Raw genomic sequence first — 19,905 nt, 5'->3', positions numbered from 1 at the left:
AACTTAAGGGACTGATGCACAAATTTATTATACAAATTTGAAAATTAATTTTAAGAAATAATGTTACTGCTCTTAAGCATTTCTCAGCACAGGAAGCCAAGGAGGCTACGGTGTTCAGTAATGCCCACAGACGCCAGCAGCTGACCACCACTGATCCATTGCCATGCCTACTGCAGAGGAAAACACTTGCATTCCCGCAGAGTCCTTTTCATGTCATTCAACTCTAATTTACCATCCGCTATCCTAGCTTTACCATTTACATTCTCAAATGAATGCTGGAGGTTTGACATAAAACCACAAAGGGAACTGAATTCCAAGTTAAAGCTGAAACTTCAATCCTAATGCTTTTGGCTGTGCTTCGGTGCTGCGGAGCATGTGGTGCATGGGAACACCCACGGCTGGGTGCCCTTGCCGTATCTGCACACAATAGACCAAGTTAAGGATGGAATTTCAGCCTGAGCCTTAACATTAATGCAGCATAGTTTTCTGTTGGTTAATTTCTTCTTACACAGCACTGTTAAAGACAGAAATAAGCCTAAGTCAATCACAAAGTCATTTTCAATTATGGTTACAAGAGTCTTTTGCAAATAATCGCAACAGATTATTCCCACCCATTGCATCGGAGTAAATGTGAATTTTGGTATCCTCTGTGCCTTCAGTTTACGCCACTGGAAAACACTGAGGTGTTTGATTACAGATACTTTAATGTCTGAAGTCCAGTTTTAAATGCATAATTGATTCCCACTGTATACCTGTCTTTGCTTGAAACTCTGTTTGTAGACTAGAATTAAAGAGAACACTGCTTTTTGCCATGTACATGCATTTTTTATTAGCAGAATGAATGCTTTGTCAGTGTTTTTAGAAATGTCAGCAATGTCAAATCGTTTTTATCTGAAGGACTCATTGAATGACTCAGGAAAAAGGACTTGGAAATCTTTCAGGACTTAATTGAAGTGGAAAGGATACAGAATTGTTGAGAGAGAGCTTGCTCCCCTCTGCATGTTTTAAGTGGGTGCTTCAAAAGAACATCAATCTTAAAATTAAGTGATCAAATCAGCCTTTTCTTCAAAACATAATTTAAATTCAGTCTTTGATCGGATGTTTGGAATATTGATTAGAATAGTTACACAGCCATTTATCCCCTCGTGAAAAGAAAGCAGCGCTTCTAATCTTCTTTTAAAAGCTCAAAACTTTCTACCTCTTCCCACGTAGTTTCATCTTTTGCTGACTGTCTTGTGCATCAGGAACCTTTGCTTGCAAAGACAGAAGAAATACATATAGGTGAACAGAAAAGCATTGATGGAGGGGTATTCGTAGCTTTATAACAGCGGGTAAGCCACTATTTCAAACTTGAATGTAGTTTGCATTTAGCCACATGACATGTCTTGTAGCTGCTTTGCAGTGTCCACATCCTCTGCTTTCTGACATTGATGGCTGCTTGTCCGGAAACAACACATCACTGTGTGGTGGAAAGAAGCTGTATAATTAAAGCAGAGTTTGGTAATTAAGCTCCTGAACAGCTTCTGAAGTGATTTTTTTTTTGTTGGTTTGGAGAGTAGTCATAATAAACAGCCAGTTAGGCTCAAATGGTTCACTTAGGTCGTGAGAGTTTTGTATGTGGAAGTGGAGACAACATGAGGCAGTGTGAGGGCAGCAGCTGGCAGTATGGCTGGTGTGCCATAGCCAGAATGTGAGTAAGGTGTCACACAGGGCTTGATTAAGTAGACAGTTTGTTGAGGGAAGAAATTAAGCATAGCATTATATAAATGGGATTAAGCAAACAAATTCCCAGTTTATAATCCTAATGTATGAAGCTGTTCCATATGTCTCCAAAGGCCTAGTATTGGTCAAGACATTTTTGTTCTGATTTTCCCTACCTGTTACTGGTGATTGATGGTTTACATCACTGGAACTGTTTGGAACTTTTGTTCCCTGGGTAGCGCTGCACCGCACTCCATGTCCTGCAGCGAGAGGCACTTCTGCCTCGGATGCAGTGCCAGGCATGGGCCAGCTGCTTTATTCCTTGTTGCTGTGTGAGTTCACAGAATCATAGAATATCCCGAGTTGGAAGGGACCCACAGGGGTCATTGAGTCCAACCCTGGCTTCATACAGTACCACCCAAAATCAAACCCTGTGTCTGAGAGCGCTGTCCAAATGCTCCCTGAGCTCCGGCACTGGGGGTCGTGCCCCCTGCCCTGTGCATCCTGCTCCATGCCCACCGCCCTGTGGTGCAGACCCTGTCCCTAACCCCCAGCTGCCCCTCCCCTGACACAGCTCCATGCCGTTCCCTCGGGCCCTGTCGCTGTCACACAGAGCAGAGCTCAGCGCTGCCCCTCCGCTCCCTGTGAGAGCTGCAGCCGCCATCAGGCCTCCCCTCAGCTGCTCTGCTCTGGGCTGAGCACACCAGGGGCCTCAGCTGCTACTCATATGTATTGTCCTCCAGACTCTTCACATTTTTGTTGCCCTTTTCTGAACTCTGTCTTATAGTTTGATGTCCTGAAATGAAATAAGCCAGCTCAGAGCAGAAGGAGCAGCTATGCTTGGCGTCAGGTCGAATCCATTGCAGCCCACAAAACCATCTGTACTGCCCTGAGACCCAAGAGGATTCCCCTCTGTGTCAGCAATCTGCAACCCATGTAGCTTAGCACAGGTCATGAAGTTGACAGTGCTGGAGTGTTTGTTATGTCCCTTGGTCAGCTGGATGCTTCTGGAGGAGATTAAAGAAATCATTTTGTTAAGAAGAGATCCACTGTGAGAAGCCCTCTGTACCCAGCACTAAGTGTTAACAATGAAGAGGAAACTAAAGTCATGCTGTTTCAGCACTGTGGAATTGTAGCAGAAATAATAAGTGCACGTACTGATGTGCATTGGCCTTTACACGTGGTCGGTTTCATTGAAATTGATGGATTTAATGCTGTATTACTTATATATCTCTATTCTTGAAATGATGTTTTGTTGTACAAAGTTTCTGATTAAATCAAAAAAACAGCGCAATGAATTTTGGTCATAAAATAATTCTAAAATGGAAGTAACAGTGATGTTTGCCTTTTAATCTAGCAGAAATTATAACAGCAGATTATAAAGTCATTTGTTTTGTTAGCTTCCTCTTGTTTCATGTAATCTGTCCTTCATTATTAAAAAAAAAAACCAAAAAAAACAACCTTGAGCAAATTGCCACAAGGTAACATTGACTATTCCTTTTTAAAACTAAGGGGATCTTAACTTCTTCTGCAATTTGTTCTACCACTGAATCTGTTGCAGGGAAATTATCTGCCTGTACTAATGTTTGATTAGTTAAGTCCACTTATTCAGTACTGGGTATGAAGCAGTTTAATGGGCAAACATCCAGCTGCATTCAATTTAATTAATTTGTATTGAATGTATTTGTAAAACTACATGTTATATGGCGTACACCTGAGAAGTCATCACTTCCTTGATGTCATTATAGTATATTTGTGAACTCTGTATTTCTGATGCCAACTGTAGCAAGCTGAAGTTCTTAGTTGGTATTAAACCAATTTGAACAGTATTGCTATGAGAAAGATAGTAATTACAGAGCTTTACGTAATCATGACTTACTGTTTGTTTATATGGCCACTGATGCTGCTGCCTTCCCTCTGGACTTAAACTTCCTTAGTTACATTCAGGCTGTAACATTCCCCTGACCAATCTTTTCCTCCAAGCTTCCACACTTAGATTGTATGCCCAGGGAAACACAATAAAATTGTGCTAGTATGGTTGGAGAGAAGGAAGGTCAACTATTTTTTTTTTTTTGTGGCACTCTGTCTCACCTTTCATCTTCTGAACTTTCTATACAGACAATGAAAACAAGTGACTGTAACTGCACTCCAGAACTCCTGCCCTCTCCACTCATAAAAGCAGCCTGCATTAACCTAGTATATGTCTATAAATACCTGAAGGGAGAGTGCAAAGAGGATGAAGCTCAGATCTGCTGAGTGCCAGGACACGAGGCAGTGGGCACAAACTGGAGATCAGGAGGCTCCCTCTGAACACAAGAAGGACTTCTGTGTTGTGCAGGTGACAGAGCACTGGCACAGGCTCCCCTGGGACTGTGTGATCTCCTCCTTGGGATCTTCCAAAGCTGCCCGGACATGGTCCTGAGCACCTTGCTGTGGGTGTCCCTGCTGGAGCCAGAGGACCCAGAGGTCCCTGCCAGCCTCAGCCATCCCATGGTTCTGTAGGGAGCAGTAGCACGTGAGCAGTTAAACTCTGTTTAAGCTCTAACTCAGTTCTTGATGGTACCCAGAGGGGTTAGGATGCTTTTAACAAATGCTGAGATCATCATACAGAGATAGGACTTCAAAAGTTTTGCAAAAGGTTCTAAATAAATGGTAGGAGTTGATAGAGTTGGTGCATTTCATCCTACAAGGTTTGCTTATGTCAATTGTGCTACTATTTGAAGATGACTTTAATAGGAAATAGTCCTTGTTTCCAAGGGCTATTGCAGATCTAAATTCTTGAATGGAGTATGTTGAATCTGAAGTCGTGCAATACCATTCTGATACTATACATTCTTTTTTAGATACAAGGCACTGTTGATACGTTAATGTGTAAACTTGTACCAATCTACTTCAGGTAAAATTTTCAGTTGCAGAAACTCCGTGCTTTGACATCAGTTACAAAGTTTACCTTTAGAGAGGAGTCGGACAAATACTACAGAACTTAGGTATTTGGGAGTCCAGATGGTTTGAAGATATTGTAGGGTTAGCCATTTACATCTTGTCTAATCTTTTTTATTTTGTGTTGGTGCAGAAAAATTGTTCTTCATTCCATAATTTGAGTTAAAGTACAACTGAAGCAATTTTCCATTTTTAAATTTCCCACAGGGCAAAAATTGCTGGTGTTATTTTGAAAAGAAAATGATTTAAATCAGAATGCTGCATGTTAATTGCCTACAACTATGAACTATGATTCATTTGATATCTGCAACATGTGTTGAATCTTGTTAACATAGCAATTACGGAATCATTTGTCTCCCAAGGTTTTAAAAAGAAGAAAGCAAAAGTAGTCAGCACGTTAGATACATTTTTTAAATGCTTTTCCTGGATGTGCAGATCTGAATCACAGAATGGCAACAATGCAACTTGTGCTTTAGACCATAACGAGATAAGAAAAAGCATAAAACATTGATATCAGTACAAAATACTCATATTGAAAGCAAACAAAACTTTGGCTTAAGGTACATAGAAGCATCCCTCATTCACTTTGCATATCAGATTTTGACTGTTTAAATTCTAGAGTATGTGGATTTTGTGAACTTTTTTTTACACTTTTTTTTTATTGTTTCCTCCCCACATCTTCATGGCAAGTCTGGGCTGAAGGGAGGCTACCACACTAAAACTGACTGTAAGAGGTGATTGTGTTCTGTGAAATAATGGCAATTAGTATTTGATGCTAATATAGAGGTGAAAGAGGTAGGACTGAATAACAGATTGCAGCATTGTACTTAGAACTGTAACTGAGTATGAATGTGATTACAGTTGCATCTAGGACCTGGTTGTAGTTTTGACACTAGTACCCGTTGCCTTAAGATCCCCAGATCACATGGTGCAGTTAAGGGAGCACAGTGGGTGAAGGAAAAGGAAGCTTGATGATGTCGAGTTGAAATGCCCCACCCTCTTCTCTGAAGGGTCTTTGTCCACAGAACCATTTCTTCACACGTCCTCCAGTGGAACAGGCACTGGCCACAGCTTGAGGTCCACACTTGTGCTCTAGGATTGCTTCACATCTAAAGATTCAGTTGTTTCTCCCAGACCATCCTAAATCTTATTATTTGCAGTCCTAACATATAAATGTCTCTGTTTCACAATGTCTGCATCCTCTCCTTCTGCCCGTAAGTGCTGTTACTGCTCTTTAGAAATGTTGCCAGCTTGTATGGTTTCCATTAGGAGTTTCTCAATAGTGTTTTGGTTGTTTTTTTTTTTTTTTGAGGAGGGATTGAAAGTTTTTTCTTTGCTAATTGAATCTTTGTGTTTGGTGACACCATCTCTGACTTTATGGTTGATGCTTTCATTGCTTTTCCCTTCTAATTTCTCAACAAGATATGCCCATTCTTACACCATAACACCTTTGTTCTCCCTTCCTGGGATCTGTTCCACAGCTTAATACTCAATTTCAGGAGTGAATCCTGAACAGATGTGGTACACATTTAAACCTTTGGTGAGCTGGTCATAAACCTGGCAAAATATCATTCAGTTTGGTTGGTTTAGTTTTTTGCTGAGTTAGCAAGCTGAATTTGGCCCCAGCAAGTAGCAAAGCTGACAAACGTGGAGATGCAGGACCATATGGCGAGGAACAGGGGAGTGGGAAGCAAGGGCAGACTTTGGTGACAGCAAACCATTAATTTGTCTCAGCTGTGTTGCTAAAGCATGCTCCCACTGAGGCCAAAAATACTATGAATGTCATTTAAGAATGTCATACTTTAGAACTGTGCTGGAAAAGCTTTTTAATTTCTGGTAGTCTCTTCTTGTGGCTACCCACACAATACTGAGGTTAATCAAGATGAGGTACAGGATTCTTTCTAATTACAGAGTTGATCTACAAAAACAGCTGTTTTTCTGCATGGATTTTTTTCTCTTTCAGAAGGAAGATGTTGCAAATGCAGAAATGGCCGAAAGACTGTCTCTTCGGAAGAATCGCTTTATGCATTTTGCATCACTGGAGTATGAAGGAGAATATTACATGACACCACGAGATTTCTTGTTTTCAGTTATGTTTGATCAAGTTGAACGTAAGTTGTTTTCTCATCATTGTGTTTGTGAGGGAATAGGAGCTTGGAAGTCCCCTTAAAGATATAATGTACAAATCACTGGGACAGAATCCTTTGTTTGACATAAGTCATCAGAATCCAGTTTATAAACACTGGCTGTGGGATTCTCACAGGCACCACCCTGTACACTAGTGACATGCAGCTGATCATTTTGAAATCTGGTGACTCAAGGATGGCATTATGTCTCTACCTAATTTGCATGTCTGATCAGTATGTAGTTCCTCAATTATTTACTTGGTACGACTGTAATATGACTGTGCTCATTCCATTCCTGTCCCTGTGATCTGTCTGCACCCTTGACCAGAAAGTAGTCTGTGACCTTTTTTCTTAGATGAGGCAGTGATGGGAGTGATGTGAATGTGTGTCAACATGTGGGCATGTTTCTTTTTTTTTAATTTATCTTTTCTAAAAAATTGGCTTTTATAGCTTCCCCAAGAACATTTTACGTTAAACAGGTTCAGAAATGTTAAGTTCCCTAAGTTTCGGGGTCACTTGGAAGACCATTGCCCATTAGTACATCTGCAGAGGGAAAAGGGGGGAAAACCAAGCTTTAATTGTTGTTTGCTAGCTGGTCAGCACATGCTAACTGACACATAGAGCATGTTGTATGGCAAAAGCTATTCTCAGGCTGTGATGCCCAGCTAGCAAGTTCAGTGTCACTTAAGGATATCAAGAAGGAAATACAGAAGAGACTTCAGAGCACTGTGGAAGACACAGAGAAAGAAGGAGGCTTGAACAGACTGTTATTTGAGCCCATGGGAAACCTGTAAAACCCTGTTCTGTTCTGGATTTTACAGAGCTGCAAGTAAGTGGTCCAAGAAAAGGACGCAAGAAACTGTAATAAAAAAGAGTTACCTTGTGTCTGCAAAAAATCTACAGTTGATAAGGGTACATGCCTTCCCTGCTGGCATATAATTTCTAATATTATACAAAGCTGAATGTAAATCCTTAGAAGGACTATATGACCTTGAGAGTCATGAAGATTCTCAAAATAGCATATTTTTTTAATATATGGCGAATGGAAAGAGCTTTTTTCCCTTCAAATTTTATGTCAGTGAGTTAAAAACCTAGAAGGGATTTTCTTCAGAGTTTCCCAGCCTAAAATAGTGAAAGACAGCAAGTACTAAATCTTTCAGTGTTGAAGGTGTGGCTTTCAAGGAGTAGTCTGTGAAAGCAAGGTTAAAGACAGAAGTGTTTTTCAGTGTTAGCAGTTCATACATATTAATTGGTTACTCCATCTATAATGGTATTCGTGCAGATTTTTAATGAAGTGGCATGTGGATAAGATTGATTTGCAATGCAGCCAAGTTAATTTCTGTTACTTTGCTAATGCAAGTAGGAAACATCTTCAAATTAAAAAGAGACAAGAAAAATATGTGAACAAAAAAATCTTTGCACCGACACATATGACATTTCAGGTTGATGTCAGGTTTACAACAATAACATCATAGATTATTGATAGAAAAATGCTAATATGTGAATCTAATGCTCCATACAGTGCTTTAAATGTTTTAAAGTCACTGGCTTGTTCATTTTCTTTCAGAGGATTTCCTGGGAGAAAAATAGACTTAGCTCAAGCTTCTTTCCAGGTATATTCAGGGTAGGTCATGGTCGTAGAATTGTAGACTCATTAAAATTGGAAAAGCTCTTTATGGTCATCTTCTCCAATGATCAACCCATCAACCACCGTGCCCACTAAATGGTGAGCTTTGTTCCAAAGCAACAATTGCTTTTGGAAACCTTTAGGTTCTATTATAAAATTCACTCCCTTTTAATCCTTAACAATGGTTTTAGAAAAAGAAAATGGGCTTGCCAACACTAATCCTAAACATTTTTTCACTTACTGACAGGGTGAGATGCAAATTGAAAATGTGAAACTGCACACAAATGCTGAACTTAAAGCTGTAATTATTTTACTGTTTTCCACTTTTTATTAATCACTAGTAAAGAAAAGTCTTATAAATTTTGAAGCCCTCAGGCATTGATCCTCATAAATATTTGCTTATGTATTATTTGAGTTTGCCAGTTGGTTGTGGTACGTAATATGGAAGGCTTAGCTCCATCCAGAGCTCAAGTTTTGTTTCTGCTGTCTTTTCACAGACTGCAGCCCAGAACATATGACCAGCCTCATAAAGAATTATTGTTATCTCAAATACAGTCTTCACAGCAGATTTGGAAAGTTGTTTAATTCTAGCTGTGTTGCACCAGTGCAGCAAGCAGCTTCCAAAATGGTGGGTTCCTTACTCAAAGCAATCTGCTGGCTGTTCTGTCACTTCCCAAGGTCTAACTGAGACTGCTGACTGCAGGAGAGAAGATAGTATCTCAGTAGGGCTTCTGTGTGTCATAAACAGTATCTGAAACATGATCCAGAAGCACCCAGTGCTGATTCTGAAGCACTGATGTCAATGCTCTTGCTGAAATGTAGTAAACAATGAGCACCAATTTATTTGGGAGAATGTGAGCATAATAGCATTCATTAAATCCTGGGTTAGAGGTTAGCATCAATAAAGCATCCATGAAAGACTGCAGAATAAAAATAAATTGCTGAGATGCTTGACAGCTATTTTTACTTTTTTGTGTGATGCTTCTGAAGATGGTATTGAAGGTGCTGCAGTGCTGCATAGGAAAGAAACAGCTGTTCTCTGAGGTCTATTACGTGCTTATTGTCTCCTCTTCCTACATTTACAGAAAAATGAGCTTCAGACCTCTTTTCTCTGCATACTCTAGCCTGCTTTCCCTCTTTACAGAGCACTTTCTCAGTTTCTTGCAGAGCTGTGGCTTTGTTTTTTTCTGGAATTTTTTTTTCTTGCTTTTTTTTCCCCTAACATTTTTATTCTTTTGTTTTCTTTTGTCTGTCCTTTTGCAAGCTAATGGAGTCTGTTGTCACTTTTTCTTTCCTCCCTTGTTTCTTTTCTTGCTGGTTTTTTTTTTGGTTTTTTTTTTACCAAATCCCTAAAGTACTGGATGGGGAATGTGTGTCTCCTGTAAACGCAGACAACACTGAAATGTGGGCAGTGCTGGAAGAGTGATGCTGGCTGTCTTCAGCCATATTTTCAGGCTTGGGAGTGGGGAAGAGCATGAGGTTTTTGATTTGTTCTGTGAATCACCCGTAACATAAGGTTGGGCTGCCACTGCCAGCCTTAGAAGAGCTGGAGATCTTGGAGCATGGGAAGATGCTTGCCCCCCACCATCAGAAGGTGTTCCAGAAATGGCTACAAGGGATATAAATCTACCATTATGACTCGTGGAAACAAAACAGTCCATTTTCTTCTCAGCAGAGATTGCTCAAAACTCATGTAATAATTTTAACATTATGCAAGTATGCCAACTTTGCTTTGATATTGAAGGAGAGATGTCTGCTAAAAAGCAATTTCCAACCACTGGTCTAAATGCTCTTTTGGTATGATTTCTCATTTTTATATCTAAGCTGTAATTACATTTTGTTCTCTTAGTTGTGATTAAGTGTCTTCAAACTTGAAATTAAGTTCACTGGCGCAGACTGTCCAGAGAGCTGTCTCCCAGTCCTAAACAGTCCACTCCTTTTATTGGGTCCTAAAGAGAACATCAGCTTTAGGCCAAGTTTTTGGAAGTAGAACTTGAGGTTGGATATAGACAAAAATGTCACAGAAATGGAACAGTGATGTTTTCATAAGGGATTTTTTTTATTATTGTATGAATAGTCAAATTTTAGGTCATTCACTTTTCTCAACAGAATTGAGTTCTAGCAGTGTCTAGCCAAGGATGTGACAGTGGGCAAAAGACAGACAGAACCTGAGTGGTCTGAGTAAGCACCAAACCAGCTCAGTTCCTTACACAACAGGTCTGGTTTCACCTATAAATTAACTTTGTTACTAGACTTTCCTCTTCCTTCCCACTGGTAAGGCAGAATAGGGAAGGACCTTACTGAAGAAGGCATGCAGACTCAGGCCAAGATTTAAGTATTTAATTTAATGATGTCCTCCAAGATCTTCGCAATACGCTGTCTAGGTAAAACAGAATCATTTAGCCTAACTTTGTATGACCTGTGCTTAACGTGGTTTTATATGTCTGGTAATATGTGTGTGAGTGGAAGATGTGTCCAGTGAACTCTTTATCTGATTGCTGTTCAGTTTGGTGATCATTTCCAGACAGAATGTGAACTGTCAACAGCCCATCCCAGCTAGCTGGTGTTGCAGCCTCCTGTACATGGCAAACGGACAGAGATCAGCAATGTTGCCTGAGAAACATGGAAGGAGCCTCTCCAGCTCTGCCTGGCTGCTTTGCTTTCATCTCATGCTGCCCCACTGCCAGCACAAAGCATTGCAGAGCCACGTGCTGAACGCAGCTAAGGAGCTTGTTCTGGGTAAAAGGAGTCATTTCTTCCTGCTGGATTTCTGAAGTAAAACACTTCTCTAGTTTGCTGTGTTTGCAGTTTTGCAGTTCTGCAGTTGCTCTGCAGGATGCTGGAAATGGGAAGGCTCAGGGGCAGGTCCATTGCTTTGCACAGATTGAAGCCCCTGAGACAAGTTCTCCATGAGTTCCTGAGCAAGCAGCAGCTTCTCAGTTCTGTCCCTGCACCTCAGGGTGTCTTGTCTCCACCTAACTTAAGGATAGCTAGATTCAAAACACCTTTAAAAGGTGAGAACACTGAGCAGTATAACTGTGCACCAAGAAAGTTTGCTGAGGTTGATCACAACATTCCATCCTTTTATTTGTATTCAGACAGAAACTCTCACGTGGGAGAAAAACTAAAAATAAAAGCCAGCAAAAAGAACAGAATGAGAAGCAGTCCTGCTTTGAGTTGGGAACAGTGGTCCATGCCCAGCAGCCTGGGGTTTTTTGCTCCCTGGTAATTTTCACTGGAGAACTGCTGCATAATCTCCTCTTGGTTTTTAAACATGATTAAATTTAAAAGAAAGTAGGCATCGTGGGTGTCAGCCAGATAAATAGTTGGATTCTCGGTGCTGCATCAGGAGTGCTGGAGATGGAAAATACCAAAATGTTTTTGCTGTGTCCAGATTGTGAATTCCTGAATGATGAATGCCTGTACACAGTTGAGTGGTATTTATTACTGAAGAAAAAAATCTTAGGTGTGTTCTTTGGCAGAGTTGCACAACATGCAATAAATTATGATTTATTATAGAACAATTTTGCAGATAAGGAAACAGATGAACTGTAGTGCAAAGATATTAACTGTCATAAAATCCAAGCTAACTGATCTTGAACCCTGCTTAACAGACCTTGGTTCACAAGTTCTGCTCATTTGCTTTCTGCTGCATAGATTTCTCTGTTACTCATTTTCTTTTATAAAGGCCAAAAATTGTGAAATCTTGGCATTCCTATTGATAAAATCACACCTGCAAATTTATTTACTGTCAGGGTGATCATGAAGAAAAATATTTACAGTCTTACCATTTAAGGAGATTGGGCTGATAACAAATGTTGAGTTTTGTGACAGATTTATTCTGTTTTGCATATTGACATAGCAAAGATCTTTACGAAGGAAGAATGGTTTCACACCAAATTACCTTTGTAAATATTTGCTTAATTTTTTACCATTAGTTGTTTTACAGCAGGAAGCAGACACCTTTGTGTCAACAGAGGCATCAGTGAATGAAACGTGGTATTCAGAGACAATGTCTGTGCTGGCCCAAAACACCTATGTCAGTGTTTTGTATAGTTAAGTTGGTGCATACTGAATGCAAAGATGCATTCTGCATTTGAGATTTGGAGATTCCCAGCTATAGGCCATCTAATCTCATGTGAAACTGCTGTTAGTAAAGGATGTGCAACAAAACGTTGCAAAACCAGCAGGCTCTTGTGGGTAATCTGTTGGATGCTAATCTAAACTGCAGTATTTCATGCCTTGATAATTTAGTGAAAAGGTGGTTGTGGTTGCTTTTCTTGTGATGTAAAAATTTCTCAGTGTCTAGTAATATCTAAAAAGAATAATATGGATTTGCAACAGAAAGGCACATTTTTAAGATGACAAGTATAAGAAGGATAAGGCTCAGCTGCCTTCACTGAATTTTCATTGAAATACAAGAATATTTTTAAAAGATCCTTCCAGTTTCATTTAACCTTGTGTTTTATCCAGTTATATGTACTTAGCTTCATATTGCAGATTTTCCAGCCAATATTATGTTAGGTTCTTCATGGAGATATAATTTCTGGTATACTGTTATTGTAGAAGAAATAAGAAGATCTGCATTAAATTTTGGATAAAACTGCAGCTATAAAAATGTTTCAGAAAATGAAGATTTTTCAATATATTAAGTCTGAACTGTGTATATGTTAATTTTTTGGGAGATTATGCTAATAGCTTGGAGAACCAAAGACTCTGGGAAGATCTCATTGCTGCCTTTCAGTACATGAAGAGAGATTCCAAGCAGGAGGTGGTCTGCCCTTTTACACAGACTGATAGTGACAGGACATGAGGGAATGGCTTTAAATTGAAGGAGGAGAGGTGGAGGTAGGACGTTAGGAAGCAGAGGGTGGTGAGGCACTGGCACAGCTGCCCAGAGAGCTGTGGTGCCCCATCCCTGGAGATGTTCAAGGCCAGGTTGGGCAGCCTGAGCTGCTGGTGGCAGCCCTGCCCATGGCAGGAGCTGAGTGGGCTTTAAGGTCCCTTCAACCCATACCATTCTATGATTCTAGAAATACCTTCCTCTTTCAAGCAGAAGACAGAAATTCAGGTTAGCCTGTTTCATAATTATGGATAAAGATCTTGATCCTGGAAGTCGCTCTTTGTATTTTGAGTCCAGATTTAATATATCACAACTTCTTCACTTCCTGAATTACTCCTTTATCTGCAGCTATCTTCAGAAGTTGAGCAGATTTTCCTGTGCTCGGTAATGCCTGAATGCCAGAGGTGGTATTAACGTGATTGAATCTTAACACAGTATATGGCAATGCATATTAGGGTTTAAGTTTACTAGGATAAGATGTTTGACTTGGTTAAGTTTTCCTTGGAAACACAATCGGTGCAAGGTTGTGGTGTTTGTGAATCAGATGTGATGCATGCTTTCACGCTCCCACAGCATCAGTGTGGTCAGGAATGTGAGTGAACCTGAGGAAAGGGTGTGATTCAAGACTGAAACTGCTGGAAAACAGCCCTGCGTTGTGCTTAGTGAAACATCAGCACTGGTCTAGTTGGTGGGGTATGGAGCACCAGTACTGAGGGCATTTTAGAATGAGCTGAATCTGTCTTTGTGTCCACTGACTGATGGGAGTAGACACCAGCACTCCAGTGTCTTCATCTGACCAGAATTTCATATATGATAACTACTCAAACTGATATAAATGATGCGTGAGTTTCATATCCAAAACCTAGAATTCAGAGCTGAAGACTGAGATTTAAGTTTGGGTAAGATGTGAAGCCCCATGAGAAGTGTTGATTTAAGTGTTAACAAAGAGAGCCATTGGGAATTGAATTTATTTCCCCTGAGTTTCTAATGTTACAAGAAAGGCATTGTTTTCTCTTTATGTCTGCATTTTGGAGTTTTTACTACTGATATTTTATTGTTACTTAAATTGTGCAGGCATGATAAGAAAACTGGGATGTGCAGTACCAACATGTCCTTTGCCCACTGATAGGCAGAAGGTGGGGAAGGTGCACCAAAATAGTTTAAGGTCATGGCCTGAATCTCTTCTAGGTTTTAGGAAAAGGAAACAAAATCAGTCACTTTAGCCAAGCTTCTGGGTCACTGTTGTTTACTCATTCCTTGAGGTGGGGTTGTGAGTGAAGGAAAGTGAGGAGGCTGCACACAAAAGCAAAGCTAACAAGATGGCAGAAAATTTCTGAGTCTGTGACCAGCCCACACTGTGTGCATTTGTCATGTACCTGTTCAGCTGTTCTTTGTCATCCAGACTGCATTAGGAAATCCTACCATAACCCTCAGAAACTCTTCAAACTAACACACTACATAATTTTGGCAATTTACTTCCTCTTAACTGAATATAATATGGAAATTGATGTTCTGCATAAAATACTGGGTTTTTTTGGATGGAATGTTGTACTTAAGCCAATTGTTGTTAAACAGATAAGCTAGTCAGTATATTTTTCTTCCTTTCTCAGCATCAGCCATGCATTAGCTTCAATAACTGAGTTGCACAGACTGTCTGATGCAACACTGATCATCTTCATTTGTCTGGTTTATCTGAAAATTAATTTGAAAGTGTTTTCTATCTAAAACCATTAGAAATACTGCAGAAATTAATGAAATCTTGGCAATACAGATTTATGTCTGGATACAAACCTTGTTGTCAAAGCCAAATAAAGGCTTATGTTTCATGGTGGTTGTACCATGAGGTATGAAGTAGCAGATTCAGAATTAGGGTCCTTGTGGGGAAATGGAGTCTCCCCTCTGGCAGCAGTGAAATCCACCAGGCTGGTCTTTGGTGTGTTAACCTCTGGCAAACACACTGAATGTCTTGCTTGCTCTTCTTTCAGGAAGTAAGAGTTTTAGGTTCATAGTGCTGGAAAGAGAGAGAAGAGGTGCTGGCGTGGGAGCAGAGGTGTCAGCAGCAAGGGAGCCAGCACAGTCAGAGCAGAGTGCAAGAGGAAGGACTGAACTGCAGTGGTCAGAGGAAAGGAAACTGTGCAGCAAAATCACTTACAGAGGAGTAGGTTGTGCCATGTCATTGCGCAGTGGCCAGGTGCCTTTGAACCACATCACGAGACAACACAGGGGGAACTTGGGATACCTTGATTGGAAGGTCAAACAGGAAAATGGATTTTTGATCTTTAAAGCTACGCTAAGATTTGCATTTTCTCATTTACATCTCCATGACACAACAGCAGGGTTATAATAAGCTCCTGGCTTTGTTTCATTCTTACTAGCTGGAGTGCTGACTAGTTGGAGAATGACGCAGAATCAGAATTCCTATTTGTATTGACTGCAGTACTTACTGTTTGGGAAAAGACTTGGCAAGACACTGTGATCTGGAAATACTTTGCTAGCAATTTAGCTTTCTGAAGAACAACTGTTAATGACAAAGTACATTGCAACTTCTCGGTGAATGAAAGCAGTTATTAAAACTCAGTGCAAAAATAGTGTCAGTACTAAAACTGCTCAGACTCCGGTAGAGCTGTAAGCAAGAGGCAAGCGGTCTCCACACATCTTGAAGGATTTAGCTATTTCAAGTGTGAAAGTTATTAGTTGTTTAATGGCACCTGAATGGAAAACAGATTCCCTGAAACGAATGAAAATATATTGTGTACATTCAGAATCCTCGTGGTACGAGTAATGGAAAGATCTGGTTATTAATAACAGGAGTCTGCTTGTTGTATAAACATCGTCTGCCTTCGATTTTCACAAGTCCTGCAACGCTTTCTGCTGCAGTTAACTATTCCAGTTTTGTGACATGCTACTGTATTATTTAAAATACTTACAAGGGAAATCACATTCCTTTCTTTTAATACATGTGAACAAATTTCAAGGACTCACACAATCCTTTGTGGTCCTGTTAATACTCCTTCTTTTTGTAGAACACCACACACCGTTTGGGCAACAACATAATACTGACAAAACCACAGAAAATGTCTCTGGGATTTTTTCTGTAATGCTTTTTGACAGATTACTTCAGTATTATTTAATAAATTCAGTAGAACTTAATCATTTCAGGAACATCCTGCTTAGCTGACAATTAAATCTTAACAGATGTAGTGTGAAAATCAGAGTCAGTGAATTTTCATCGCTCTTAAATGTATTTTAATTTCTTGCAGCGTATGTCCCTAGCACAGACAGGTATTGTTTTGTACCTAAGAAGTACAGTCTGTTTTTAAAATTCCTTGCATTGCATTACAATATTTAGAAATGATGGTGATGTGGTGAGTGCTGGCAGGTGCCAGAAGCGTGTGGCAGGTTCCTGCCAAAATCTCACTGCATTCTAGCCCCATATTTTCAGCTATTTGTAACTCTTCCGGTGCTCACAGGTCTGTGCTTTCCCTTAGGCCAGAACAGAATTTTTGTTATATTAGTCATACAGTTGATTCTTTTTTAAGTAATCCTGATATAAGCTGATTTTTTTTTTCCATAAGCAGTATTGCATTGTGGTTATTATTTTTTTTAAATATCTCAGGTGGAGCCATCAAGTGCTGCTTTCCTTCTAGGCAGCTGTGGCAGGTGAGGTGTGGAGAGGGCTGTGGGAAAGGAGCCATCACTGCTTGCCAAGTGAATGGCTGGGTCTGCAGAGAGACCTTTGAGTAAATGCACTGCCCCTGCTCTGAGAACCCTGGTATCCATTTCCTAAGGGAGAAACTGACCACCTTATGTGCTTGTGTTTTGCTGCCCAGCTTTTAGGCACCTGCAGTGGTTATACCACAGTCTGCAGCCTCTCATTGGCTGTGAAGCAAAAGCAAATACCAAGCTCAGAGGTCGTTTCCATGCCTAAAATACCCAGGTGTCTCTCATTAGAGAAGACACATCCCAGAGCCGTGTCTCACCAGCAGCACTGAATGGAGAGCCCAGACCTCACCCTGCCATCCCTGGGGCTGCCCAGCACCTGGTCCTTAAGCTGCACGAGCCCTCGTTAAATCTTTCCCCTCAGACCTGGGAAAGGCTTGCGTACCTGAAAGCCTAAGGATCATTCAGCTGTACCTTACAACAGCGACCACTTTCTCAACAAATCCTGCCTGGGTTCTTACCAATTGGAATTGTATATAAGCCATGGTCAAGCCAGCTACCATTTGTCTTTGCTCAGATTTTTTCAGTGGCTGACACATGAAGTCCTCTGTCTGATACAGGTTGCTTTCCCAGGTGCCAGCTGCCGCTTTGTGCCTTGGATTCGCATCCATGTCCACACCTCAGATCCCTCTGGAACTGCCAGGATCATGATGTTTTGTTGCTGCAGTGGTTCTGGCAGGCGCTCAGTAGTGCAGAAATTCTTGCTTTGAGAAGACAAAAGGTTTCTATCTTTTCTTTTTTTTTTTTTTCTTTTTTTCTTTTTGCTGCTCTCCTGAAATATATTTTTCTTTCCTGAGGAGTAGCAAAATGCGTTTGTTTTTAACTGTGGAGGCAATCCAAACAGTTGTGAGCCTGACATTGCCGATTCTTATAACAGAGAATACTAAAATTGGTCATCTTGTGTCATGTGGATGGGCATCTGCTTCTCCATTGGGCCTGTCTTGCTCTCTCTGAGAACTTCTGAACAGCTGTCTGTGCTCTGACACAGGGAGTGATTCTTCTCTGTGCATTTTTTGGTGATGGGAAAACAGCTTGCTTCTGTTAAATTGTCCATTTCTAAGAAAAAATACAAGCCTTAATGACCAGAAATTTCATCAGCATCTCTAGCTTTGGTCTAACAGCAAAAGAGAATGACTATTTAGCAAAAGAGAGCAATGTTTTCTGCAGTGTGTTTGATGGTAAAGGTGGACTCCCCTGCTGAATGAATAAGAGGGGTTTTGATATGGAGTATTTAGGACAGTGTACTGTATTTACAGTTGTGAACATAAAATGACTTAACCGTTTCATTAAGAGAAAGCTGTCTGTTTGCTTTTCGTTTGCATTCACTTTGAGAATTGTGAAAAGGCTACTTTAATTTTGATTCCCATTTCAATTCAGTCTCTTTCCACAGCACTTAAGTAAATACCCATTTCAGGGCAGTCCCTATTCTTTATCTCCAGTACTGCTGTATGAAAGAGAAAGGTTAGCTGTTTGATCATAGTAAGAACACTTGTATCTATTACCACTGCTCACCTATGTTTACATGTAATATCTTATAGTGGTTTTTATAAGCTTTTGTATCCTCTGTTAGGGCGATACTTAATGGCTTAGCACTCCTTCATATATTTGTATATTCTGTGTCTGAGCGTATCAACATTCAGCATACGTATTCTGTAAGTCAGCTTGTATTTTAGCAGTTTCAAACTTGAATACAGTCCTTCCATATTTTTTTTCCTGCTGGATTTAAAATTGGTCATCACTACAGCTTTCAGTGGAAAATGGTGACACAGCATCTTCTCAGTTGCTTGAAAACTCTTCTGATATCCAAGCTAAAATTAATCATTCTCTGTTTAAACCCACTTGCTCTTGTGCCAGCATTTCCTATTACCTAAAATAAGCTTTTTTCTTTTAAATCTTAACCCCATGATCCAAAATAGATAATTATATTACTATTAAGCACTGCTCTTGTTAGGTTAAGGAAACCCAGGTTTATTTTTATCTCATCTGGATGGGGGAGGTCATCCGTTCCATGGTTTCATGTAGGTAGCTTTATTCCATGGTTTTTTGAATTTTATTTCTTTTTGTGAAGCCAACTGCATTCCTTGGCTCAGAGCACAGCCCACTAGCAGTAGTGGGCTGCTTATAGCCTAAGGGGTGGAAAAATGATTGAAGTCAGGAACTTCTAAGTTAATGCTGTTCATGAAACATCTGATTTGTCAAAATGAAGCATCAGTTACAGAGAAAAGTGGTAAAAAGCAATGCTTAGTGGATAAAAAAACATTCATTTCATGTACACTTCACTCACAGTCACTACATGCAGAACAGTATCCAGCACTGCAGGTGCTTTGGTCTTTTGTAGCACCATGCATCTGTGCAGCTGAGTACAACAGACTAAAATGGTTCTTTGTTCTTACTTGAAAAAAGTTTAAAATTGTAGTGGAATTGTGACTACGAACATTCATTTACAGCAAAGAGTTTAATGCACCCCAGATAATGCACATCCTGGAACACTTTGTTTATTTTTTTAGACCAAAGTTGCTTATAAGTTGCAATTAGTTTTGTTGGAGAAGATGAATATGATAGCAAGGAGACAATGCAAGGATAATTAGAGGCAGTGGACACAAAATCCCAGTAGATTGAAGACTGCTACAGGTAAGTGTGATGCTGCTAGTAGGAATTCTGATGTGAAGGGTAGTTGCACTTTATGTCTGTCTCCTTCATTATCTTTACCAAATAAACATTTCTGTTCTGTTTTGACAGGCCTAATACAGTGTTTCCTCTGCTGCTTAATGGAATCAGTAGCCTTTAGAAATCTGAATGTATAATTAAAGCCAAGATAAAGATAAATGGTTTTTTTTCTGTGGTTTTTTCCATCAGATGAATTGAATTGGGATGGAGAGGTGATGCTGGGTAGACAATTCTAGACATTCTAGTGAAGACACTGTTCTGTTTCTTAAAGAGACTACTGA

The 19,905-nt window shown here is 40.0% G+C and overlaps 1 protein-coding gene across 2 annotated transcripts in view; it reads left to right on the top strand.

Annotated features, from left to right (window-relative positions):
- MICU2 (mitochondrial calcium uptake 2) overlaps positions 1-19,905 on the top strand; it is a 137,239-nt gene that overhangs the window by 73,306 nt on the left and 44,028 nt on the right. For both annotated transcript variants that reach the window (XM_065730106.1, XM_065730107.1), the window contains exon 2: positions 6,605-6,752. In XM_065730106.1, coding sequence (XP_065586178.1) covers positions 6,605-6,752 — 148 coding nt within the window. The remainder of the gene's footprint in view (positions 1-6,604; positions 6,753-19,905) is intronic.

The sequence above is a fragment of the Cyrtonyx montezumae genome, unplaced genomic scaffold, assembly GCF_038088225.1.
Source record: "Cyrtonyx montezumae isolate F1298 unplaced genomic scaffold, pur_monq_1.0 scaffold_12, whole genome shotgun sequence".
Lineage (NCBI taxonomy): Eukaryota > Metazoa > Chordata > Aves > Galliformes > Odontophoridae > Cyrtonyx > Cyrtonyx montezumae.
The sequence above is the reverse complement of the archived record's forward strand: the minus strand, read 5'-3'. Positions and strand labels throughout refer to the sequence as shown.